The 27,269-nt window shown below is 47.1% G+C and overlaps 1 protein-coding gene and 1 pseudogene across 7 annotated transcripts in view; one reads left to right on the forward strand and one right to left on the reverse strand.

The window, feature by feature from the left end:
• The window catches only part of VANGL2 (VANGL planar cell polarity protein 2), a 25,218-nt gene extending 14,501 nt beyond the window's left edge, over nucleotides 1–10,717 (forward strand). For all 6 annotated transcript variants that reach the window (XM_084792312.1, XM_084792311.1, XM_084792316.1 and 3 more), the window contains 6 exons: nucleotides 99–219; nucleotides 3,117–3,724; nucleotides 4,725–4,861; nucleotides 5,354–5,489; nucleotides 6,876–7,107; nucleotides 8,144–10,717. In XM_084792312.1, coding sequence (XP_084648438.1) covers nucleotides 99–219; nucleotides 3,117–3,724; nucleotides 4,725–4,861; nucleotides 5,354–5,489; nucleotides 6,876–7,107; nucleotides 8,144–8,404 — 1,495 coding nt within the window. In that variant the 3' untranslated portion in view covers nucleotides 8,405–10,717. The remainder of the gene's footprint in view (nucleotides 1–98; nucleotides 220–3,116; nucleotides 3,725–4,724; nucleotides 4,862–5,353; nucleotides 5,490–6,875; nucleotides 7,108–8,143) is intronic.
• On the reverse strand, nucleotides 9,527–25,992 carry LOC311597257 (primary cilium assembly protein FAM149B1-like; annotated as a pseudogene). The gene is made up of 4 exons: nucleotides 25,875–25,992; nucleotides 24,385–24,915; nucleotides 24,050–24,222; nucleotides 9,527–9,669 (listed from the first exon to the last, which is right to left on the reverse strand). The product of its transcript is annotated as a primary cilium assembly protein FAM149B1-like (transcript).
• Between the last annotated feature and the right edge of the window lie 1,277 nt (nucleotides 25,993–27,269).

The raw sequence follows: 27,269 nt of genomic DNA on the forward strand, positions 1-27,269 counted from the left end.
ATCGGGTGTATGCCGAGGTGGTGGGGTAGGGGCTGCTGAGGGGACCTTAACTCCCCTCTTTGACCTTTTGTTACTGTTTCTCTGGCTTCCTGCCGCAGGGACCGCCGGGACCGACACCGCTCTAAGAGCCGGGATGGGAGCCGTGGAGATAAATCAGTGACGATCCAGGCTCCAGGAGAGCCCCTGCTGGACAATGAGTCCACCAGAGGGGATGAGCGGGTGAGCGTTGGGGATGGTTTAGGTCAGACATTTTCTGGTCCCTTGGGGGGCGGGGAGCAGGTGGAAGTCACCATTAGGCAAGGGAAGGGCACAGCCCCAACATACAGAAGGGCATCCTTTTGTTTGTTTTTCGAGACAGGATCTCCTTATGTAGCCCAGACTTGTTTTGTGGGGTTTGGTTGGTTGTTTTTTGTTTTGTTTTTTGCTTGTTTGTTTCTGTTGTGAGACAGGGTCTCACAGTGTTGCCCCGATTAGCATCGAACTCACAGAGATCTGCCTACCCCTGCCTACTGAGTGCTGGATTTAAAAGGTGTGCACCACTATGCCAGACTGTCTCTGAGTCCCACATGAAGGGAAGCACAGTTGTGCGCTATGTCTTTCCTTTATTTAGTGTCCCAAGGCGGGGCCTTGTTGCACTGGAATTCCCTGAATTCCAGTGAAAACCCCTTTGGAGGTACCAGTTTCTACCTGATCTCAAGAGGCAGAGGCAGTTCAGCTGAGTAAGGAGAAATGTCCCTGCTACTTGGAAGCTACTGTCAGCCAGTCAGGCTGGTGCAGGCTGCAGGTTTCCTTCAGTCGCAGACCTACGCCCTCTGCTGTCATTTTATGGAACAGCATCACTTAGGTCCTAGGGAAAAGAGGTTTGGGAGGTGTCCATGGACACAAGCATTCAGGGCCTGAGAGAAGCGAGCTTGAGCAGTTAAAAGGGGGCACCTTGTAAAAGAGAAGAATTCTTCAGGACAGAGTGAGCAGCTGCTTCTTTCTTAACTTCTGGTCCTTTGCACTCCCTCCCTGGGTAGAGAGGACAGTAGGCAGAACACAGTCCTGGAATGTAGGAGGGACAGGATTTGCCAGGACACTAAGATCGCTCAAGCCTTATTATTCCTGTTCTTTCTTTGTGGGAGTATGGTAGGCAATGGAGATTTTTAATTTCTTGTTTAGAGGTCGGGGGTGTGGGTCGGCGATGGAGGGGACCAGTCTGACATTGGGAACTCTCTCCTTTCTGTGATACCAGGCTTCGTGGATTTTTGAAGTGACCTTGAGATACGATTAACTCAGGTCCTGTTTGGTGGGGTTCCCCAGGCCTTGATGTTTGAGAGGGTAGGCAGTGTATCTGGGGTCACTGGGTGAGGGTGTGGTTGCGGTCCCACAGCTGACAGTGGCCGGCTCTTCTGCCTTCTGTATTCAGATGGGATTCTTCTCCCATCCCCGGGAGAGGAGATCCCTCAGCTCTCTAGTCACTTCTAGGCTGCCTCCCACAATGCACTGCGTGGCTCAGTCCTGTAGCTTGCATCCTCTGGGTTTTAGGGTAGGACTCCGTACGTTCAGGCGGGAAGAGGATTGTGGGTACTCAAAGTGCTGGTGGTCTTGGGGCTTCTCTCGAGCCACAGCAGGTAAACAGGGTTGAGCAGACCTCACTCTGAAAGGGCAGTGGGGGAGCCCAGCCTGCCCATGCTTCCTTCCACATACCCTGTACCGTGGTTGTTGAGATGGACCCCAGCACAGGTAGCTTTGCAGAGACCTACGGTGACCCTGAGTCTGCAACATGTTTCCTGTATTTTAATTAGAGCGTTCATTTTGGTCTCTCTGTCCCCTCTTCTCCCTTAATGAGAAAAGTACAGTAGCCCCTCATGGTTGGAGGATAGATGATTTTTTTTTTGTTTTTTTGTTTTTTTTTTTTTTTGAGACAGGGTTTCTCTGTGTAGCTGTGGCTGTCCTAGACTCGCTTTGTAGACCAGACTGGCCTCGAACTCACATCGATCCATCTGCCTCTGCCTCCCAAGTGCTGGGATTAAAGGCGTGAGCCACCATGCCCGGCCTTAGATGATTTTTTTTTTTAAAGGCAAGGTCTCATGTAGCTCAGGCTAGCCTTAAAGTTACTGATGTAACTGAGGATGGTTTTGAACCTCTGGTCTTTCTTCCTCCACCTCCTAAGTGCTAGGATTACAGGCACATACCACTGCCCCCACGATCCTCCTGGCATTGCCACATGGCCTGCCTAGGTGGCTTTTACTTCCCTTTCCTAGCCACTCTGCACTTGGACACCCCCACTCCAGCTCTCTCATTTTTGTGGGTGCCTTGGCTCATGAGTCTCTGCCCTGAATGTCTGTCTCTAGCTTCTGCTGAGATCACGGACTTCCACAAAAAACTGGAAAAAACCTGGGAGACCCCTTCTAGAACTTGAATGTTGGGACAGTGGACGGGCATCTTGTTTAAGTGCAGATTGTGGCTTGGTTAAATGTGGGGTGGGCCTGTGGTTCTGCGTTTCTCACACGCTCCCAGGTGATTTTCCACACTGCTGGTCCTCGGGGCGCATTCTGACTAGCGGCCCCTAGAGATCACTCAGTTCAGAGTTCCCAATCTTGGCTGAACATTATAATCATCTGGGGAGCTTTTTTAAAAAAAGGTTGACAAGCGGATCTCACTTTGCATAATTGGTATGTTTTCCAAGCTCCCTAGGTGATTCTAATGTGCACAGCTGGGGTTGGGAACCACTAATTCAGATGAGCTTTTGCATGTCACCCGCCGCTGGGGGTCAGCTTGGGCCCTGTCACTCTCTGCATGCTGCCTGTTTTGCCTGGCAAGCCTGCCCTTGGGTCATCGTCACTGCCCGAGCAGCTCCCTAGACAATTGTCCTGTGCTCTGTTTTCTTGAGGGTCATCGCTGCCCACACGGTGTTTTCCCTCCCCAATCTCTGTGCAGCTAGCTCCCCAGGGACTTGGGTTTTTAGATTGCAATTTCTGCAGCGTTAAGACGGGCACGCGGTGAAGCTCCGTAACTTCTCCGATGATTGCATCTTTGCCGACGTCCCCTTTCTCCCCGTCTCCTTTCCCATGCCCTCCTGTCTTCTCTGCTTATCCTTTCCTCTTCATTCCCCCCCCCCCTCCTGACTTTAGGATGACAACTGGGGAGAAACAACCACGGTAGTGACAGGCACTTCCGAGCACAGCATCTCCCACGATGACCTCACACGCATCGCCAAGGACATGGAGGACAGTGTCCCTCTGGATTGTTCACGCCACCTGGGTGTGGCAGCAGGGGCCACTCTGGCACTGCTCTCTTTCCTCACCCCGCTGGCTTTCCTGCTGCTGCCCCCACTCCTGTGGCGCGAGGAGCTGGAACCGTGTGGGACAGCCTGTGAGGGCCTCTTCATCTCTGTGGCCTTCAAGCTGCTCATCCTCCTGTTGGGCAGCTGGGCCCTGTTCTTCCGCCGGCCCAAGGCCTCACTGCCCCGAGTCTTCGTGTTACGTGCCCTGCTCATGGTGCTCGTCTTCCTCCTCGTTATCTCCTACTGGCTCTTCTACGGCGTTCGCATCTTGGATGCCCGGGAGCGCAGCTACCAGGGCGTGGTTCAGTTTGCTGTTTCGTTAGTGGATGCCCTCCTCTTTGTACACTATCTGGCTGTGGTCCTGCTGGAGCTCCGGCAGCTCCAGCCCCAGTTCACACTCAAGGTCGTGCGATCCACAGATGGGGCCAGCCGCTTCTACAATGTCGGCCATCTCAGGTATGGGCGTGCGAGACTGTAAGTGGGACTTGCACAGGGCAAAGATGAGACCCGAAAGGGTTTGGGGGTGGGGGGAGGGGAAGGAAAGGGTTTGACGGTGGGGTTAATAAGGGACGGGCTAGAGGGCCTGGGTGGAAGGGAAGTGTGCACACAATAAAGAGTTCGGTGATGTTCTCAGCCTAAGTGCGAAGCCATAAGGTAGGATTGTGGGCAAGATGTCAGTGGGAGCTGTGAACTGGGGGTGATAGAAACAATTCGAAGTCAGGAATCTTAGAGGAGGATGGACCAAGGAGGAGCGAGGCATGGGGGGTAAGCAGAAGGTCTCTAGCCTTTTCTTAGAGGCCCAGTTTCTTGTGAGTAGTTAATGAATGATGCTGAGATGAGCCAGCCCGAGAAAGGACAGCCTGAGGAAGAGATAGAAAGTCAGCTCCCAGCCGGGCGGTGGTGGCGCACGCCTTTAATCCCAGCACTGGGGAGGCAGAGGCACGTGGATCACTGTGAGTTCGAGGCCAGCCTGGTCTACAAAGCGAGTCTAGGATAGCCACAGCTACACAGAGAAACCTTGTCTCAGAACAAAACAAAACAAAACAAAACAAGAAAAGAAAAAGAAAAAGAAAAAAGAAAAAAAGAAAAGAAAGTCAGCCTCCAAGGGCTTGTGGGCAGGATGTGTCCCTCCTTACCCCCAGGCTGTGAAGAGCGTCAGTGGCACCTCCCAGGTCCTATCAGAAACCTTGGGAGAATGTGCGATAGGGGACGAGACCTTTGGCTGGGGCCCATTTACCCCTGGGCTGTAGCGCAGGCAAAACGGCTAACAGACCCAGCAGTGGGAAAGGTTAGGGGCCTGCTAAGTATAGGCCTCAGGCTTGAGCCGGGCTTCCTGGAAGCAGCTTGTCCCTGTCGTATGTCCCCTCCAGCCCTGCCGACCTGCCCTGATGTGTCCCTTCCCCCGCCCCCTTGTCTGTCCCTTCTCCCTACCCCCTCCTGCCGTCTCCCCCAACAGCATCCAGCGAGTGGCAGTGTGGATCCTGGAGAAGTATTACCATGACTTCCCTGTCTACAACCCCGCCCTCCTCAACCTGCCCAAGTCCGTCCTGGCCAAGAAAGTGTCTGGCTTCAAGGTGTATTCTCTCGGAGAGGGTGAGCGGCCCTGCTCCTCCACCCCTCCCGGCCTCTTCCTGAGCGGGGCTCCAAGCTACTTCCCTAGCCTTTTCCTTTCTCTGGCCTGTGTCCCAGCCCCTTCTGTTCTGTCATTTCCCTTGACTTCAGGTAGCTGCTCTTAGCTGCTGATCCTTCTTACGTTATGATTTTTATGTTTGATTTAGCTCCTGGGTCTGCTCTTAGCCCCGGTCTCTACCCTTTGGCCGTGTGCTGCAAAATCTCCTGCATCGCGAGGCATATATACAGGACTCCTGCCTTTTCCGATGCCTTTCTGGTTGCTTTCCTACAGTTTCTCCCAGAGAGGTGGCCAGGAGGGTTGGGACTGGGAGGCACTGCTGGGTGGTGGGGGACGCATCCTCTGGATGTGTCAGGCCATGTTCCCAGAGCTCCAACGGAGTGCAGAGGCTACGCGCTTTTTTTATTTTTTATTTTTTTATTTTTGACCGTCTCCTCTATCCTGCTCCTGTGCAGAAAACAGCACCAATAACTCCACTGGCCAGTCGAGGGCTGTGATTGCGGCAGCGGCACGGAGGCGGGACAACAGCCACAATGAATACTACTATGAGGAAGCCGAGCAAGAGCGCAGAGTGCGCAAGCGCAGGGCCAGGTGGGTACGGGCTCCATGAGCGCAGAGTGCGCAAGCGCAGGACCAGGTGGGTATGGGCTGCATGAGCGCAGAGTGCGCAGGCGCAGGGCCAGGTGAGCGCTGGCTGCATGAGTTCAGGGCTAAGTGGAGACCTCAGGGAGGGAGCCTGTGGGATGAGCTGGGGCGAGGATACAAAACAGGCATGAAATAGAGTTTGTATATTCGTTCCCTAGTGCTGCCACGACTGACTACCACAGCTGTAAAACAACACGCTTATTATTGCTCTGTTCCGTGAGTCAGGTTCAGGCTTGCTAGACCGTCTGCCTGGACCCTGTAGGCTAAAATCTGTGCAAATCCCATTGTGCCCGGGTTTCCCTTTCAAGCTCCCTGGCTTTGGATGGGATCACCTCCACGTCATGCTACCCCACAGTTTTCAGCGTGCTAGTTGGCTTTTTCTGACAGGAGGCAGCTCTTTCTGGCATTTTCCACCTACAGAAAAGACTGGTTTTCAGGTCCAATGGGATAATTTGTGTGTGTGTGTGTGTGTGTGTGTGTGTGTGTGTGTGTGTGTGTGTAGGCCAAAGGACAGTCTCTGCTATTGTTTCTTGGGTGTCGTTCACTTTGTTGCCCTGGAGCTCACCAAGTAGGTTAGACTCAGCTGGCCGGCCACCAGGTCCCAAGGATATGCCTGTCTCTGCGTCCCTAGTGCTGGGATTAAAAGTACAGGCCACTATACTTGGATTTTTTCATTTCCATTTTTTTGAGACAGGGTCCTGGCTGGCCTGGAACTCACTATGGAGATCAGGCTGGTCTTCAGCTGCTGCATATATGCTCCTACACCAGTCAGGCGTCACATTGCATATGCTGTTGTGGCTGAATAGAAATGCTGTTTTCAGGGCCAGGAGCCCTGCCAAGCCCGATGACCTGAGTTCAATCCTCAGAATCCATATGTTAGAAGGAGAGACTGTACCTAACCCCACAGAAGGTGTGTGCATGTCTCCCCCAATAAGTTAAAAAAAAAATAGTAGTAGTAGTAATGAATCATGTCCCTTTAGTCATACTTATGATTTTTTTACATAGTGTAGTGTGATGTGGAGTCTTTTCCTAGGGTCTGATGGGCTACTTGGCGTTTTCTGTAGCTTAGTTCCTAGGCGACTTTCTGGATTTGATGCTAGGCTCATTTATGTTAAGTCCCTAATCCGATTCCACTGAGTACAACTGTTCTTGCTGCCTGTGAGGAAAGCAGCTCCTGTCTCTTAATCCCCAGGCACTTGGCTCCACACGGGCTTCTGTTACTTCAGGGAGAGCCTAGCGGCCTGACCTCGCTCTGGCTGCAGCAGTCAGAGCCCATGGGTAGAGGGTAGGATGAGCCGTGGGCATCTGGTGCAGATACTGCCTGTCTCCCAGGCTCGTGGTGGCCGTGGAAGAGGCCTTCACTCACATTAAGCGGCTGCAGGAGGAGGAACAGAAGAACCCCAGGGAGGTGATGGACCCCCGGGAAGCAGCCCAAGCCATCTTCGCATCCATGGCCCGTGCCATGCAGAAGTACCTTCGGACCACCAAACAGCAGCCCTACCACACCATGGAGAGCATCCTTCAGCACCTGGAGTTCTGCATCACCCACGACATGACGCCCAAGGTAGGCCTGCTGCCGTGTCCTGCCGCCGTGTCCTGCCGCCGTGTCCTGCCACCGTGTCCTGCCGCCGTGTCCTGCCGCCGTGTCCTGCCGCCGTGTCCTGCCGCCGTGTCCTGCTGCGTAGGCCTTCCTCTGGGTCCACTTTCCAGTCCCTTTTGTTTTCACCTCACTCCTCTGCCTTCTCTTCACCCCTTCTTCGTCTCTTCTTTCAGATCTCTTTTCCTGTTCTGTCTGTCTTGCATGCATGTGTGGAGTGGAGGAGGCAAGCGTAGGCTTCTGAACTATTTGGGGGATGTCAGAGGCCAGTTTCTCATCTTTACAATGTCTACATTCCAAGTCTCACCTTTGCCTTCCTGACCCCTTTCACCCCCAAAGAAAGCTTTTTTGCCTGTGCTTACTTTTAGCCATTGCTTACCTCACCCCAGCTGCCAGCTTCCTAGTATAGCTTTCTTGGTGAGCAAGTGATAAAGAGGCTGTACTTTGAGGCTGGGAAAGTAACTCAGTGCTAGATCAGGCCTGAGTTCTTGATTTCAGTTACCAGCAAAACCTGTACATGCACACATACACACACACATACATGCATATATGCACACATGCACACACACATACATGTACATGCACACATACATGCCTGTATACTCATGTACGCACACATACACACACACAATGTTGCACATGAATCTTTGCTTGGCCCACTTCCCTCTTGGGGCAGCCCTCCATGGCTCTAATCATAGCAGCTGTATTGAAGGGAAGGAAGAAAAAAGAAAGACTAAGGTTCCGAGTTGGCCTGGTGCAAGGAACAGAGTGAAGGATGGGGGGTGAATTCTGGTGCTGACTGGAGCTGTGCCACTTCTGTGCGTGTCATCGTGCCATATGTACGTCAGGCGTCTCTCAGACTCTCCTCTGCTCTCACGTTTGAAGACACCAGTTCATTCTATAATAAGCTCAGAAGCATCTATCTTTGAAAGCTGTGTCTCAGAGCCTGAAGGAGAGGTGGGCGGGAGAGATGCCTAGACAGAGTTCTCTCTCTCTTCCTCAGGCCTTCCTGGAGCGATATTTGGCAGCTGGACCCACCATCCAGTACCACAAGGAACGTTGGCTGGCCAAACAGTGGACCTTGGTGAGCGAGGAGCCGGTGACCAATGGGCTGAAGGACGGCATCGTTTTCCTCTTAAAACGCCAGGACTTCAGCCTGGTCGTGAGCACCAAGAAGGTGCCATTCTTCAAACTTTCTGAGGAATTTGTTGATCCCAAGTCACACAAGTTCGTCATGCGGCTGCAGTCGGAGACCTCTGTGTGACTTTCCGGCAGCAGGGGCAGGGGGCATGTGGGAGTTCCTGCAGGTGGGAATGGCTGGGTTCTCTGGGCCCGTCACATCTCTGCCATCCTACTTGCTCTTGCTCTTGTTTTTGTTTTGCTTTGTTTCTCTCTCTCTCTCTCTCTCTCTCTCTCTCTCTCTCTCTCTCTCTTTCTCTCTCTCTCTCTTTTACTTGAATTAACTTATCCTGTACCCGGTCTCCGCCTCTCCTCCTCAGTTTCCCCCCATGTAAATCTGGAGAGACCATCTTGCTTTAACAATACCTGGGAACCACCCTGCTCCCCAGTTTTGTTATCACTGCAGGCCCTGCAGGAAACAGTGCCTCATACCCCGTTCTTTCCCCAAATGTCTCCTGGATGTGAGTCCCTTCTGAGAGATGCAGGGCCTTTCTGATTGTACCCTTATAAACCGAAGTTCTTAGTGCCACTCTCTCTAGTGGCCCCGATAGGGTTTCTTTAGGGGAGGGCACAGCTCTGATCCTAGAGAACCATGGTGCCAAATTCTTGTGGGACAGCAGCTAACCCTATCCCCTGTCCCCAGCTATAGCCCTGAGTCCCTGGGCAAGGAAGCACCTGTAACAGTCTCAGAGTTAGGATTCTCCCTGCAGTGTTGCTTGCTTTCCACTGTTACAGCTGTACTCTCTGGTGTACACACACACACACACACACACACACACACACACACACACACACACGGGGAAGTGCTTTCTTCTTCTACCCAGAAGTCTTCACTGCTGTTTCTGACTTGTATGGTCACACAGTCATAGGCCAACTGAGATGAAACCTCTTTGACCACTCTACCAGGGCTGTGCGGGAGGTCCAGTGTGTCTTTCTTGGGACAACTCCTGAAAGACAGGATAGACAGACAGGCAGGATACACAGACCCCTGAGGTTGGAGAGACCCTTGCCCTGACCCCTGTCCCTCTGAACCCACTGACCCCTGTCCTTCTGAGCCATTCATTCTCACCCTTACCTGTGAAGGATGCATGTTGACTTCTGTAAGGACTATATGGTGTGCAGACCCCGCCCAACCCTGTGGTCCAGGGCATTTTCTGCACCAGCTACCCCCAGTCCTGCTGACTTCTAGCTCCAGAGACCTGTGGCCTCATCTCTTCTTCTTCAGGGGAGGGGCCAGCAGCTCCTTCTCATCCCCTGCCTTAAGTCCAGTTCTTTGCCTCAGGGGTCTCTTTCCCATGGCCTCTTCCAGGGTCCCATCCTCTTCTCTTTCCGCCTCGCTTTCTGGGCTCTCTATCAGGGCGAGGGACCAAGGATTACTGCCTTTTGTGGGTATTAGCTCCTCACCCTACTTTAACTAACATAGCCTTTGCACCAAATCTGAATCTCAGTAATTTAAAGCTCATTTTTGAGCAGGATTCACTAACCCTCCTAATGGATATTTTCAGAGCAGATGTGAGCCTTTAGATCAGACACTTCTAAAAAAATTTTTTTTATACCATAAGGAATAGAAATAGGACGTACCCACACATCCTTCCGGGATCCGTGTGGAGATGGTGTTTATGGCTGGGATGGAGCGATGCCCCTGGACCACTTCTCTAAACAACTCCCAGAGCCCCTGCTTAGGCCCTTCACTTCCTTGGAAATTTTGCTGGTATCTGCTGTGCAAAGCCCACTCCTAGATGAGGTACCCACTGATCTCACCGTGCGGCTGTGCAGGAGCCTGCCCATCACTTGCTGAGGGGCTTGCCCATTAGTGCTTGCTTTGTTCCCATAGGAATGGTGTTTGGAGCTGACTGAATGCAGGGCCTCAAGCTTAGCTTAGGGCTGTGGTAGAGGTGCCTGGCTAGATTCCAGTGAAATTAATGCCACTGGGTCATGGGATGGTATCTTTTCTTTAAAACAACAACAACAACAACAATGACAAATCAGCTTTCAGAAGAAAACCTCTTGGGTCACATAAACACCTCACTATCCTGGCAAGCAGGACCTGGATGGTGATTGGGGGTGTTGCCTTTGCGAGCAAGAATGGGGTGTGGTGTTGGTTTTAGCCGTGGGTGGGGTGGGCAGAAGGAAAATATTTGGGATCTTAGTTGATGCCCTAGGTTAGGGGCACAGGAGCGTTTATTTTTAAGAACCTGCCATGTTTTTTAATCACTGTGATATTTCCATTCCTTTTTCCTAAAACGAAAAAGAAAACGTCTCCCCGACTCTGTCTAAAGCACTAAGGGCTGTGACTAAGGATGGTAACATTTTGGTCCTTTGTGTCAGAACTGTGGTATCTTCGTCTACTTTGGTTGTTATTATTATTATTTTTTTTTTGAATTGCCAGGTGTATGGCTGTGTGTTTGTGTGTGTGTGCGCCTGTGTGCGTGTGTGGGTCTGTTTCTGTCTGTCTGTCTGTCTGTCTTGCTTCTCCAGGACGGGAAGTTGTCTTCATGCTGTGAACTGCTACGGGTGGGCAGCTGACTCGGTCCCTCTGAGAAGTTTCCCCAACCAGTTCTGTCCCACCACTCACTTGCTTTCTGATTCTTCCACTGTGGGAATGTGGCTACCCAGCTCAGCGCTGTCAGCACTGTCTCCGTAGGGGATGCTGTGCTGGGCTACTCAGGGCCCTTGTTGCTCTGGCTATGTGGCATCCCAGCTCATCCCTCATCCCCACCGCACAACTTGGCCTTGGTTTTCATGACCTCGGAGCTCTTGGCTCTTTCCCCTCCACACCAGGACAGCGTGCCTCGGTCCTTCACCTACCTCGCCATGCTCACTCTCCCCATTGGTCCCTTTCTACTTTCTCCTAAGCTTGTGTTTTTGTTCTGTTTTTATTTATGTCCCTCCAGCCTCTTGCTTCTTCCTGCTTCCTTCTGTCTCTGCCCTTGTGCTTTTGCTCCCAGCATTGCCGTTGCCCCAGCATTCCCACTGTAAGCCCTGACTTAAAAGGTAAGGAGGCCAGATCTTGCAACAGCCTCCTGCCCAGTGTCTGTTTCCCAGGGTCTGGGCTTTCCCTGGTGGTTGCGCCTAGTTCTGCCTTGGCCCTTTCTGGTGTCTGTCCTTCTCTTTTCTATCCTCTGTTCTCCCTGTGGGGGGCAGCATCTACTGATGGATTCTGTTCTGATGTGTGATTGTTGTAATATGTTCTTCTGTGTCCAAAAGGAAGGAGCTTTTTAAATCTCTTCCAAGTGAGATTGTAAATGTAGAATTTTCCATTATTGGATCTAGATTTTTTTTAATTCCTTTTTTTCTTCCCCTTTTCTTTTTCTTCTTTTGTCCTTTTTATTTTTTATCTTCTTTCTTTTTATTTTTGGGCTTTTGTTTTTTGTTACAGAGCTGAGACCTTGTGCATGCGTGTAGAAAATTGTAAAATGTAAATTTTTTTTAATATATAAAAAGCTTGTTTTTACAGTTTGCAGTGAATTAAACATTATGGCAATTTTAGGGATTTTTTTTTCTTAAACATAGGAACTAAAACTGTACAAAATTTTTTTTATATAAAATAAAGACATTTGACTTTTGTGGGGGCATTCTGTTGCTTTTCTTTTTTCATAGTGGGAGCTAAAGATGGTCAAGGAAGAGACAATATGTGACTGGACAGCAGGGGGCAGTGTGAGCCTTGCCATGCCACTGGCTCCAGGCAGTGGGAAAATGAGACTGTTTGCTGTTAGCCCTGATTCTGAGGCAGCAAGAGAGCTGTGATGGTTAATCTTCCAGGGTGATCATCAGGATGGGGGACAGGAGGATTACTTTCAGCCTGTGTCTTCCCTAGTAAGCCTGTGTGTGCCTGGCCTCCAAGTAAAGGACAGGAGTGGGCTCTCTGGACCAGAAAATGCTGACATGACTGGCTCGTCACGTTTCATTTATAAAAATCCCCAAACTTTACTTCTGGTTTTACATTTATTTTTAAAAGATGGGGTCCTGGGGCTGGAGAGGTGGCTCAGTGTTAAAAGGACTTGTTGCCATTACGGGGGACCCCAGTTCAGTTCCCAGCGCTTACATAGGCAGTGACTCATAAAGGCCTGAAACTCCAGCTGCAGGTGATCTGGTGCCCTCTTCTGGCCTCTGGGAACAACATTCACATGCATATAAGAAGATTTTTCATATATGTATATATATATGTGTGTGTGTGTGTATGAAATTTATATTTCATGTATATGAAGTATATATTTCATATAAAAGGATATTTACTTTTTATGAAATCTACATTTCATATAAAAGCATATTTTCTTTTTTCTTTCTCTCTCATACAATACATCCTGATCTCAGTTTTCCTCCCTTTACTCTTCCCCCTTCCCCACCCCCAGTTCCACTGCTTTTCTGTTTCCCTTCAAGAAAGAGCAGGCCTCTCAGAGAGATAGACTGAGCATAGTAACAAGATGCAATAAGACTTGGTACAAACCCTCATGTCAAGGCTGGTTGAGGCAACCGAGGAGGAGGAAATGGATCCCAAGAGCAGACGAAAGAGTCAGAGACACGCTCGCTTCCACTGTTCGGGGTCCCACAAGAAGACCAAGCTAAACCCTAACTCATGTAGAGGATGTCACACAGACCCAAGCAGGCTCTGTAGTTGCTGCTCCAGGCTATGAGCCCTGCTTGGTTGATGCCGTGTTCTCCTTTGCATAATTCTCTGACTCCTAGAATCCTTCGCCTCTTCTGTGGGCTTCCTCAAGCTCCACCTAATGTTTGGTTGTGGGTCTCTGCATCTGCTCCCATCACCTGCCAGAGGAAGCCTCTCTGGTGACGTTTGGGCTACGCCCTGATTGTGTTTGCCGTTCTGGGTCTGGGTTGCCTCACTCAGGATGATTTTTTTTTCCTAGTTCAGCTCATTTGCCTACAAACTTCATGATGTTATATTTTTTTTAACGGTTGAGTAATACTCCATTGTGTAAATGTACTACATTTTCTTTATCTATTCTTTGGTTTAGGGACATCTAGGTTGTTTCCAGTTTCTGGCTATTATGAATAAAGCTGCTGTGAACATAGTTGAGCAAGTGTCTTTGTGGTAGGATGGAGTGTCTTTTGGGTGTATGCCCAGGAGTGGTATAGCTGGGGGTATAGCTTGAGGTAGATCGATTCCATTTTCTGAGGAACTGCTGTATTGATTTCCCTAGTGGTTGTACAAATTTGCACTCCCACCAGCAGTGGAGGAGTATTCCCCTTGTCCACATCCTTGCCAGCATGAGCTGTCACTTGTGTTATTGATCTTAGCTGTTCTGATGGGTATAAAATGGAATCTCAAAGTAGTTTTTGATTTGCATTTCCTAAAAAACAGACACATTGATCAATGGAATAGAATTAGAGAACCATACATAAACCCACACATCTATGGACACCTGATTTTTGATAAAGGAGCCAGAAATACACAATGGAAAAAAAGAAAGCGTCTTCAGTAAATGGTGCTGGTCTAACTACATGGGGAAGAATACCAATAGGCCCATATTTATCACCCTACACAAAACTCAAGTCTAAGTGGATCAAAGACCTCAACATAAAACCAGATACACTGAGCCTCATAGAAGAGAAAGTAGAAAGCTGGGCGTGGTGGCGCACACCTTTAATCTCAGCACTCATGAGGCAGAGGCAGGTGGATTGCTGTGAGTTCGAGGTCAGCCTGGTCTACAAAACGAGTCCAGGACAGCCAAAGCTAACACAGAGAGACCCTGTCTCAAAAAACAAACAAACAAACAAACAAACAAACAGAAAGCAGGGAATAGCCTTGAACTCTCTGGCACAGGAGACAACTTTCTGAACAGAACACCAACAGCTCAGTCACTAAGATCAACAATTAATAAATGGTATCTCATGAAACTGAAAACCTATAAAGCAAAAAACACGGCCAATAGCTCAAAATGGGAGCCTATAGAATGGGAAAATATTTTCATCAATTCTACATCTGATAGAGGGCTAATATCCAAATATATATAAAGAACTCAAGAAACTAGACATAAATACACGAAATAATCCAATTAAAAATGGGGTACAGATTTAAACAGAATTCTTGATAGAGGAATCTGAAATGGCTGAGAAACAAATAAATGTTCGAAAGAAAATCTTAAGAGGGAGGCAGTCTTAGTATGGACCCCAAGCTGGCTTTGAATTCCTGGGTTCCTGAGATTCTTCTCCCTCAGCATTCAGAGTGCTGGATTAAAAATTAATCTCTGGGGCTGGAGAGATGGCTCAGAAGTTAAGAGCTCTGTCTATTCTTCCAGAGGTCCTGAGTTCAGCTCACAGCCATCCATGATGAGATCTGGTGCCCTCTTCTGGCGTATATATGTAATAAATAAATAAAAATCTAAAAATCTAAAAAAAAAAGAAAAAGAAAAAAAAAGAATCTCTGTGGGGTGGTGGTGGTGGTGCATGCCTTTAATCCCAGCACTCAGGAGGCAGAGGCAGGTGGATCTCTGTGAGTTCGAGGCCAACCTGGTCTACAAAGTGAGTCCAGGACAGCCAAGGCTACACAGAGAAACCCTGTCTCCAAAAACAAAACAATTTTTTTTCCTAAATGAATAATGGGTTAGATTAACATGATAAAGACAGGAAAGGCGGCTCAGTCAGTAAAGTGCCTGCTACACAAGCATGGGGACCTGAGTTGAAATCGCCAGCACTTGTATAAAAGCTGGGTAGCCACAGTGGGTTTGCATGGGAGGAAGGGAAACAGACAGATCCCTGGAGCTCATTGGCCAGCCAGGTTAGCTAAATCAACAAGCCCCACCCTGTCTCAAAAAAAAAAAAGGCATAAATCAAGGAAGACACCATCTACACACACACACACACACACACACGACACATAGACCCCTTAGCTTTTGTTGTTTTGTTTTGAGATAGGGTCTCACGTATCCCAGGCTGTCCTGGGGATGATCTTCAACCTCCCAAGTGCTGTGTTTATAAACCTGCACAACCACAGTCAATGAAGGTGGAGCTAGGGATTAAACTCAGGGCTTTCCTGCATACTAGGCAAGCACTCTACCAGTTGAGTTACAGCACAGCCCCTTGCTTTGCCTTTAAAGCTTTCTTTGTTTCTTCCCCACCCACACCGCACGCCCATAGTTTCCTCTGTGTAGTACTATGTACTCACTTTGTAGACCAGGCTGGACTCACAGAGATCCACCTGCCTCTGCCTCCCTTAGTGCTGGGATTACAGGCTCATCACTACGCTCATCTTAAAGTTTTGTTTTGTTTTTTTTTTTTTTTTGGAGGGGGCACAAAAATACTTGTCTTGTAACAACACCCCTGTCCTCTTTGTAGTTAGGCTTAGGCTTGTGGAAGAGGGCTTCTATTTGTTGTCTTCAGTTCCCCTCACAATCTTTTGCCATGTAACAAAGGGTATTTGCAACCTATGACTGAGAAGGTACAGTTGGAAGCACAGTCACCTATCACTGAGGAAGATAGGGACTCAGCTTAGTGGATTGTCAGGGTCATGACTAAGACTTCGTGACATTGTTGCTCAAATGCGATTAGCCTTTGGCTTTGCAATGTGACTGCGGGCTGTGGCTCTTGGCGAAGTGACACAATGTTTGTTACACTCTGTTCTTTGAGATTTGTTACTAGCTTTTTTTGGGAGAGATGGACAGTTCAATCTACAGAATTGAAAGCCAGCTACCAAGCCAGGCGTGGTGGCGCACGCCTTTAATCCCAGCACTCGGGAGGCAGAGGCAGGCAGATCACTGAGTTCAAGGCCAGCCTGGTCTACAAAGCGAGTCCAGGACAGCCAAGGCTAACACAGAGAGACCCTGTCTCGAAAAACCAAAATAAAAAGAAAGCCGGCTACTTAAAATAGATCCTGGTTTTATTTATTAGTCTAAGCAAGTGGTGGACAGGCTCTTACAGTTGCTGGGAAACTTGGGTCGGGGGAAGTCAGCTTTTAGAAAGCCATTGCAGCATTAGTGCATTGTAAAGTGACAGAAAGGAGGGAGGAAGGGAGGGAGAGAAGGAAAGACATGCTTGAAGGCACACAGTACAAAGGGCAGGACAGGCAGGATAAGGTGTCTCCTACTGTTGACACCTAAGGAAATATGTAGACTCCCCTTAGAGGTCTATGGGATTGGCAAGGGACAGGCTGAAGCGAGCAGCTTGTGAGTGAGTACACTATTTTTCAAGCCACTACTCAAAAGGCTGTCTGTACTCTGATATCCTGCAAGACCATCTGTGGTTGGAAAAAAATTTTTTTGAATATAGTTGTGTCTTATTCACTCTTGCTTTTGGACAAAACTAGCCTGTGCCACTTGTTGCTTAACCTGGCCAAATATGTGCTCTAAACTGGAAAGGTAGGCTGCGAGGGCAGGGAGCTATGTGTATTACTCTGGTAGTGAATAGTATCGTAGTTTGTTCAAAGCCACAATGTACCTTACCAAGACTGAACCCTAATGTCAGTTGTGGACTTTGATAATGTGCATGATCGTGGGTTTAGCAGTTGTGACCAATGTCCCACTCCACGCAGGGTGCTGATAATGGAGGAGGCTGTGCGTGTGAGGGATCCGGTGGGGGATGGTGGGTAGTAAGGAAAATCTCCAAGCATTAGATTCAGTTTTCTTGGGAAACCACAACACTTAGAAAAATGAAGTTTGTATATATAAAACAAACAGTAAACAAAACCTTAAGCCAAATACCAAGTACAGCCATATGTAGTTTTAGACATTAAACTGAACAATAAAAGCACAAGTGTGGTGCTTAAGGTTTTGGTTTTAAAAAGGTGGAATTGTGACCCCCCCCCCAAAAAAAAATCTGAAGAGAAAAGGGAGGGGCTTTGTGATCTATCACAGATGCCAAAAATGTGCAGGAGTTTCACTGTGCCTGGAGATAGATTAGGGGTGAGTTTTGCTCCTTACAAGTATCTGTTAACGTTAGTTCCCACTGACGCCCTAACGTGTAATTTTGGGGTGGAATAGACTGGGGAATTTTTACAGTCTAGATGAAACTCTATTGGAAGAATTGTTAGCTTCTGTCTCTGCTCTGATCTCCTAACACAGTACCTTCCCCCACAAAGATGGAGTGTGAGGTGGAAAGAAAGCAGATACAGCTAACTGTGAGATTTCATTTGCAAGGACTGCTATGAAATCCAGTACCCCTTGGTTCAGAGTGTGCTAACTAACTGGACATTCTTTTTAGGACTGGAATGTTCAGGTGATTTTATTCCCCCCCTCCAAATAGAGCTTCTTCACCTGTCACTGTGCTTATGACAAGTGTGCCGGTCACTCAAGCACTTTCTAGAAATGCAGATTCCGATTTGGCTGGTCTGGTATAAGCCCTGGGCATCTCTGTGTCACCCTGGATGTCCTGGAACTCACTCTGTAGACCAGGCTGGCCTCCAACTCAGAGATCCAGAAGCCTCTGCCTCAGGGATTAAAGGCATGCGTCACCTCTGTCAGGCTTAGAGTATATGTTTGGAAGGGTTGGTGTCTTAGTAGCTTGGGGTGATAAAGTACCACAGATTGGATGACTTAACAGAACTTCTTTTTATTTACTTTTATTTTTTTATTGTTCTGGGAGTTAAAACCCAAGGTTTACATGGCTAGGATCTGGGGAAGACTCTTGAGTGGAGGCAACTTCCGTTTTAAGAAAGGATTTTTTTAAAAAATTATTTTATTTATTATGTATACAGTGCTCTGTCTACCTGTACATCTGCATGCCAGAAGAGGACATTAGATCTCATTATAGATGGTTGTGACCCACCATGTGCTTGTTGGGAATTGAACTCAGGACGTCTGGACGAGCAGTTGGTGCTCTTAACCTCTGAGCCATCTCTCCAGCCCTGGCAGCTTCTCTCTTACTGTGACATCACATTGGGGCTGGAGAGGGAGAGAGATAAATTAGGTTTCTGATTTCTAACCAGGTCAGTAATGCCGTGATGAGGCTCCGCTTTCATGCCCTCATCTTACCCCAGTTTCTTCTCAAGGCACATGGAATTAAGTGAGGCTTCAGCATCTGAGTTCTGAGGACATAATTCAGTCTACAGTGCTAGGAGTCCTTGCAGGTACTGATCAGCTACTTGGAGTAGCAAGCCCCTACGAGAAAGTTTATATACCCATGAAGTTTAAGGTGTCCATACATGCCTTATCAAGAAATAATACTTAAACTGGGCAGGGGTGGCACATGCCTTTTATCCCAGCACTTGAGAGGCAGAGGCAGGCAGATCGCTGTGAGTTCGAGGCCAGCCTGGTCTACAGAGTGAGTCCCAGGACAGCCCAGGCCACATAGTGAAAATCAAAACCAAAACCAAAGGAAGCTTCCCTGTGGGAAATTCCTTGCTTCCAGCATGTTGTGGATGCTCTCTGCACATTCAGTGCTAAGCACTACCCACTTGAAGAAAGGAAGAAAGAAGAAAGCAAGAAAAGAAACAAGAAAGACTATTTGATGCAAGAGATCAAAATCGTTTGCGGTGGCGTGTGGTGGTGCACACACCTGTGAGCTCAGCTCTTGAGACACTGAGAGGCAGGAACAACACTGCACAATGTCTTCCAGGACAGCCTGGTCTACACAGTGAGAGCCCGTCTCAACAAAAATGACTAGAAATAAACTTCATGACTAAACAAATATCTTGTTAAAGTCATTGTTACTTGTGTAATGATTGTGTATATGTATCAAATTGTGGTTTCTGCAAGACTTTTAAATAGTATATTCTGAGATGGCCTTACATGCAAGAGCAGTGGACCTCTTGGTATAAATGATCTAAGCAAGAGCCATGGTGATGCTGACCTTTATCAATAAAATCCCCTGCTCCTCCAAAGGACCTGAGTTAGGATATTAGCATCCACATATAGCAGCTTACAACTACCTAGAACTCTAGTCCAGGGGAATCTGACATCTTCCTCTGGCTTCCATAGGCACTGCACTCACATGCACATACCCAAGTATACACACACACACACACACACACACACACACACACACTTTAAAAAGTTAAAAATAAATCTTAAAAAAATGCCAAGAAATTAAAGCAGCAGCTTGCATACTGTATGAATTAATTATCTTCTGCTAGAAAGTTCCTGTCAACACTACTGATAAAGCAAAGGATATTTAGAGCTTCTGCTATGTTTAGAGAGTCCCAGATACGACGCTTTGACACACTCTGGATAGAGTGAAAGTAGACAGAGACATAGTGGGAAAACAAGAAAAGACCTTGCTGCTGGGCAGTGGTGGCCCATGCATTTAATCCTAGCACTTGGGAGGCAGAGGCAGGTGGATATCTGTGAGTTTGAGGTCAAGCTGATCTACATAAGAGGTTCCAGGACAGCCAGGGCTACACAGAGAAACCCTGTCTCACAAAACTGCACCCCCTTCCAACCAACCAAACAAGAAGAGACTTTGCCTTAACCAAGATAAGCAAAATGGAAGGTGAAGACAGATTCCTGAAAATTTTCTGTGATCACATGTGCACCATGGCATGTGTGCACCCTGGTATGAGCACACTTGCACTCATATACATAAATGTATGCACAGATGCGCACACACAGACACACACAGAAACACACACAGACACACACATAGACACACAGACACACATAGACACAGACACACAGACACACACACACACACACACACACAGAGAGAGAGAGAAAGAGAGAGAGAGAGAGAGAGAGAGAGAGAGAGAGAGAGAGAGAGAGAGATTAAAACAACAAAATGAGGCAGGCAGATCTCTGTGAGTTCGAGGCCAGCCTGGTCTACATAGTGAAGCCAGGACAGCCGGGAAACCCTGTCTCAACAAAACAAAACAAAACAACCAAAAAAACCCCACCCTCTTTGGTCAAAGAGACCTTATCCTTTCTGTTCCTTGATGTAACTGTGAGAGTTGCTAAGGAGTGATCATAGAAGTCACTGGGCCTTATAAAGTTGCTTAAAGATTTCTTGGGGTTAGTACTAAGAGTGGGGTGTTATTAAGAGCAGAGATGGCGTACTCATCCTGTGCTGATGCGCTGCTGGAAAGAGAGAGATGCTAAGGCGAGATGTTTGTGACTTTCCCTTTCACCATCAGGCCACAGCAGAAATGCAGAAGTCTGGAGCTTGAAGCTAGCTTTCAGGGAAGAGATACAAAAGGCCAAGACTTCCTTCAGGAAAAACTTTGTTCTTGCAGCAAGGGGCAGGGTTTTTCCTGGGAACCTCAGTAAGTTTTGCTGTATAAGAATTCAACAGTGTAAGCCCCATGGGGGAGCGATGCATCACAGACAGGAGGGCTGAGCAGGTTGGTGTTTTATTTAATAATTATGGTTTAAAACCTTAACTACCACTGTGGCCCTCATCCACTGCAGGGTAATTATTAGGTCAAAATAATAGTGCAGGCAGCCATGAGATCCCTGAAGAGGACCAAGCAAGCGATCATTAATGTTTTTCAGGTTTCCCATTGCTGACAACTTGTTACTCCAAGGTCACAGCTAGATCCTCTCAGGTGACTAATAGGGTGATGTGTCTCAAAGTTATCTTCACTATTGCTATCTAAGAATAAATTTAGGATTTTTTGATTGCTAAATGAGAATGTGCTCGCCTAGTGTCTTAGTTAGGGTTTCTAATACTGCTATGAAACATCGTAACAAAAAAGCAAGTTGGGGAGGAAAGGGTTTATTCAGCTTCCACATTCACAATGCTGTTCATCCCCAAAGGATGTCAGGACCAAACTCAAGCGGGGCAGGGTCCTGAAGGCAGGAGCTGATGCAGAGATCTTGGAGGAGTACTGCTTACTGGCTGGTTTCCCGTGGCTTGTTTTCTTATAGAACCCAGAACCTCCAGCCCAGGGATGGCCCCGCCCACAATGGGATGACTCCTCCCTCACAGATCACTAATTGACAAAATGCCTTCCAGCTGGACCTCATGGAGGTGGTTCCTCATCTGAGGCTCCTTTTCTCTCTGATGACTCTAACTTAGGTCAAGTTGAACACACAAAACCAGCCAATACAGCTAGACTCTGGATTTGATCCCCAACACCATATAAGCCAGTCTCGGTGGCACACGCTTGTCATCCGGCACTGAAGAGGTGGGGCAGGAGGATCAGAAATGCAAAGTTGTCCTTGCATAATGTAATGATTCTGGGTGAGCCTATGATACATGAGACCCTGTGTTCAAAAAGAGTGCTTCATGTGATATTGAGGCTGGGTCTGTGGCTGGGTCATGACTATTGGTCAACAGTAGACAGAACACTAAGAGGTTTGTCCTGCTGGACCACACTTTCTAGAGCTCACCTGAGTTACCACAAAAGACAGTAATTATTTGTGGTAAGTCAAGCCACTTTATAGAGAGTCACATGTATTTCCACAGAAGTCTGGAAGGAGGATCCTCTGCATAAACGAAAATAGAAATTAAGCGAGAATAGAGTAATGTACACACTCAGCTTTAGGATTTATTTATAGACTTTAAAAAAAGATTTATTTATTATGCATATAGTGTTCTGCCTACATATACACCCACATGCCAGAAGAGGGCACCAAATCTCATTATAGATGTTTATAAGCTACCACGTGGATGGTAGGAATTGAACTCAGGACCTCTAGAAGAGCAGCCAGTGCTCTTAGCCTCTGAACCATCTCTCTAGCCCTCTCTTCTACCTTCTTTTTAACCAAGATCGCACTATGTAACTCCAACTGTCCTGGTACTCACTTTGTAGACCAGGCTGGCCTGGAACTCACAGAGATCCACCTGTCTCTGCCTCTCCAGTGCTGGGATTAAAGGCATGCACTACCATTCCTGGCCTTTAGAATTTATTTTTATTTTGTTCTCATTTTATTAATTTTGAGTTTCAAGAAAGAAGAACCATATTTGATCAGAACTTATGGTGGAAACTTCCAGGGGTAATTTTCTTATCAATAAAGGGGTAACCCCTCAAAATTCAGAAATTAGATTAGATATCTGTGGCATTATAACTTAGGCCGTAAGTGGTTCCTAATCTTTCGAATGCTGCAACTCTTTAATACAGTTATTTATATTGTGGTGACCTCCAACCATAAAATTATTTTGTTGCTACTTCATAATTATAATTTGGTACTATTATGATTTGTAATATAAACATCTGATATACAGATGGTCTCAGGTGACCCCTGTGAAAAGGTCATTTATCCCCAAAGCAGGTCATGAACTAAAGGTTGAGAACCACTGCCTTTGGGACAATGATGACTTAAAACACTGGCTGGTCTGGAAGTCACAGAGATCTACCTGGCTCTGCCTCCTCCAGTGCTAGAATTAAAGGCATGAACTGAAGGAATCAGCCCCCTTAAGGACCCCCCATTAAGGCCAAAGTCTGGGAAAATGTAAAAGTTGGCCTACTCAGTCCTCCCTTAAAGATCCCCATTAAGGCCAAAGCATGTAAATTTCTAGAGGGTCCAGCTTGAACCAAGGACAGACAGATATCAGATCACTGTGTGTGTGTGTGGCAGGGACAGGAAAAACCTTGAAGAGTCCAACTTGACTCAAGGTCTCAGTCTGTGCTCAGGGTCCAGCTGGACTCAAGGACAACCAGCTGTGTTTAAAATTTCCACTACCCCTCCCCAACTGAAAAAGTTCCTAAAAGCCCCCTGTGACTGCTTCAACCAATCTTTTCCATAGGTTGACTTGCCCATCCACCCATTATCCAATAACCAAATGCCAAGACTTCTAACTCCCTGCTCACAGCTTTTCTGCCCAAATGCCAACCAATCACATACTGTAGACAATCATTTCTTTGTCTAAAACCTATAAAAGGCCCATGCCTCTGTTTCTTGGGGTCTGCAGCTTGAAAGAGCTGGAGGACCCCATTGAGATGGCTCAATAAATTCCTATTCCTATGCATTTGCATGGACAAAGGAGTCCGTCTCTTAGTGGCATCTCTGGGAATAGACTGGAGATCTCTCTAGAGGTCTCAGTCTCACAGAACCACCATCACACCTGGCAACATAACTCTTTTTTTTTTCTTCTTTTAGCCAGAATACAAAGTGACGGGGTTTAATGCAACATTTTCAAACATACTTTATATTTTGTTCCTTTTGTTTTAAGATTAAGCTTGTTGAGACCAGGGATGGTAACTTTTCTTATTCTTCTGTACTTCCAGCCTTTTGTGTGTCTTGCTAATGTAGTGGGGGTGGGGTAGTTTCAGGGGTGGCGTGGGCACTGTTGTTATACCCCATCCTGTTAGCAGGTACCTCCTATTTCCTCTATGTTACAGAAATAGTTTGGGAAATGTTGAGGGTTTTTGTTTGCTTGTTTGTTATTGCTGTTTTTAGTTGTTTTAGAGTAGACCAACCAAACTATTTGCTAGCCCTGGTGAGGCAGAAATCCCCGCTGGCAGAAAGCAGTGTGCAGGTGTCAGGAAAGGGACCTTGATGACTCCTGCTGCTGCTCCTGTTGCCCAGGAAGTCTCATGTGGCCACACCTTGCCTTTATCTGTGAATCCAGGAGGTGGCATTGGCTGATTTGAAAGTGACATTTTTCTCTTTTCTCTCTTTATGTCTCTTCTTTTCTTTTTTCTTTTCTTCCCTCTCACCCTTCCCTCCCCTCCTTTCTTATCTTACCCTCTTCCCTCCTTGTCTTCCTTCTCTTCCTCTCGCATCCCCTTTTGGACAGGACTTTGATAATTATCCAAAACTGTCTGTTAACTCCCTATTTCCTACCTCAGCTGACTAAGAGCTAGAATTACAGGCATGTGCCACTAGGCTCATCATTGTTTTTTGTTTTAGATTTGTAAATCATAAGTAATTATTTTTCACATTGGTTTCATGGGGATCCTTACCAGAAGCAAATCCCTCCCGGTGACTATGTGTCAACTGCTCCATACAGCCCACAACCTTGCTCCACACGTTACCAAACACATAAGCAAGAACATCCTCTTCATGCAGTAAAATGGAGCAATGGGAGGGTACCCTACTTTCTGTTTCTCTGTAGCTGCTTATCCATGAAATCCCTCTTCCAAATCGATGTGGTCAAAAGCCAGGTACCCCTCAACTATTCCTTCAGAAGAGGTCATACAGTCGGCCTCCTCTCCTCCCGTGGCAGACAAGCCGGAGGGTTTGATGGTGAGAGATGCTTTGTAAGAAGATGAAAAATGTCACTTCTTTCCCCTTATACCAAATATGGTAGAATCTCTTTCTTGAGACAAGGTTGCTTCATGTGAGGCTGGCACAGGAGGAGGGGACCTAGGGTATCATCCGAAGCCTTCACTCGGAGTCAGAATCCTGAGGTGAGAGAAGCCGGATGCCCACTGCTGACATTCCTCCTGCAGACTGTGTGTGTGCACACGCTCAGCTTCTGCTCACGCAGGAGCTCGTCGACGGCTGTGGACATTGCTCGGGCTTTCTCAGTGGCACGTTGGTCAAGTTCACCATATCGCCAAGAGAAGGCGGAGCTGCCTTCTGTAGAGATCCCTGTGCCTGCACAGCTTGGAAAAGCAGAACACGAATTCCCAGTGTCAGTCGATGTTAAAAGGGTGATTCTTGGGTGATGTCAGACTTGCTTTGAGAACTTGTGCCTGAGGAAATGCCATCCAGCTGTTCTGGAAGGGGATGATGGTTAAGGCCACATGCTTGGTTAGTCCTTTCAGCTCCATGCTCTGTGGCATGGCCTTCCAAGTATATCTGGAAATTATCTTCCTTTTTTCTCCTCCGTGGCCGAGGCGAGCCCACTATGCTCATCTTTCAGGTGGATTTTTTTTTTCAGGTGGATCTGGAGAACAGAGGACAGCCATGAATGTTAGTCCCTTTCCTCCTCCTTGGCTGGGGCAGGATCTCTTTGTTGCTTGCTGTTATGTAAGCAGGCTTGCTAGCTAATCAACTTTTGGGGGTTCTCTTGTTTCCTGCCTCCATCTTGCTCAGGAGTACAAGGACCTCATGTCCTCTCTTATATTTGATATTTATCTTTACTGACTCGGTAGTTTTGTTATTTGGGGTGTATGATGGCATTTCGGTAGTTTTGATTTGCATTTCTAGACTGTTAAAGAAGTTGAGCATTTTTCATGTCTTGAGTGATTAGCTGGATTTCCCCTTTGTGCTTTTGGAAATGCCAGTTCACTTGTTTGTCTATTTTATCTTATCCTATCTTATTTTATTTTTTTGAGACAGAGTTTGTGTAGCCTTGGCTGTTCTGGACTCACTTTGTAGACCAGGCTGGCCTCGGATTCTCAGAGATCTGCCTGCTTCTGCCTCCTGAGTGCTGGGATTAAAGGTGTGTGCTACCATGCCTGGCATGCTTGCCTTTATTTTATTCTTTCTCAATTCATTCTATGTTTCTGCATAGTGGTCCTTTGTCAGTCATTTTTGTAGTCAAAATTGTCTCCCAGTTTGTAGCTTGGCTTTTTCACTTTCTTTGGTTTTTTTTTTCCCCCCTAGGTGAGCAGATTTTTAAGAATTGAATGAACAGTTAGTGTTTTTTATTTTAATTGACACATCTTTAAAATGTCTTTTAAGATCATATATAGTGTCTTTCAGGTGATTGTTTTGTCAGAATTCCTGGAATTCAGTGTTATGGGTGGTGACAAGTAGCATAGAGGGAGATTTAATTCTTTTAAAATAATTTATTAAACAAAACAAAACAAAACAAAAAAATAGCCACCTCACTGTTACCTCTGCTGTTTATTAGTTTCCTGTTGATTTTTCCAGTCTGAATCACCAGTGTTCCCCGTCCAAAAGTGAGAGTAATGGAGTTATGAACTTGGGATGTCTGCTCTTCCTTCTTCCCCATTTGTTGTCTCTGTGTGATGATTTTACCGTTCTGGCACAGTGAAGACACTTCCACACACCCAGGACCCAGTACTTCTGAACTCCCTTGAGGTAGCTTGAGGCAAATCATTGGGATCACGAGGACCTGAAAGTTCCCTTTCATACTGTTTGCAAACTGACATCAAGTCAAACAAATGACAGTCACCTGCTTTGTGATATTTTAAGAACTAGAAGGGATAATTTAGGTCACCATGCAAAGAATTGTGACAGCAAACCAGTGAGTAGTGCCTTTAGAAGTTGACTACTGGTCATAGAGACATGAAAAGCCAGGTCTTTTTTAACATATATATATATTTGTGTGTGTGTGTGTGTGTGTGTGTGTGTGTGTGTGTGTGTGTATGTGACCAAGTTTTGTTTAAGTGTTGGACCACCTGAACTCCAGTGTCTTTCTGACTTCTAAAATACAACAGGACCGTGTTCCCATCTTTCTGTGTGGATACAGGAATCTAAGCATTCTTTGGTTTTTTTTTTCCCTATTGCTCCAGATTTTCTTGTAGCACCTGTTTAGACTGAGTGCTCAAACCAGGTTTCATTTTTATTTTTTTTCTGCTTTGGGGAGAATTGTCCAAAGCACCTAAGGAGAAACAGGAAAGGAAGCCTCCTGCATAGGATGAACGGAGAGCGGAGAAGCACGGGCGATTGTCCACGTGGTCTCCTTTAGGAGTCACTGTGATGCCCGAGGCCAAGACGAGGACCGCTGCAAACACGACTCTTTCACTTGCAAATAAGGGCAGCAAAATAGCAGTTTTGTTTATTATATTTGTTGGGAGGTTCAAATGAGGTAATAGTTATGCAAATGATAAAGTGGGGTGCTAGAGCAGCTCAGTAGTAGAGGGCACGCCTGGCAGTGTGAGGTCCTGAGGCCCTGGGTTTAATATTCACTACTGCCCCCACCCCCTAAAACAAGAGTATTTAAAAAACAGAAGCAATTTTATAGACACTCATTTGGTACCTGCTCTGGTCGTGCTATACCATATAACATATGACGTTAGCCTCAAGCAGCTCACGGTTGGGCTCTTAACTTCCCTAGAGGTAAGCCTGGGGTGGCTAGTGAGCCCCTGGACTGCAAGCAAGAAGCCTGTCTCCCGAGTTTCTTCAAACATGAGCTTTTGTGTTTGTAAAATAAAGCATGGTGAGCTGGCTAGGTTTTTGTTGTTGCTGTTGTTGTTTGTTTGTTTGTCAACTTGACTCAATCTAGACTAAGCTGGGAAATGGGGCCCTCAACTGAGGAATTACCTC

Source organism: Acomys minous (genome assembly GCF_964271855.1).
Source record: "Acomys minous genome assembly, chromosome: 1".
NCBI lineage: Eukaryota > Metazoa > Chordata > Mammalia > Rodentia > Muridae > Acomys > Acomys minous.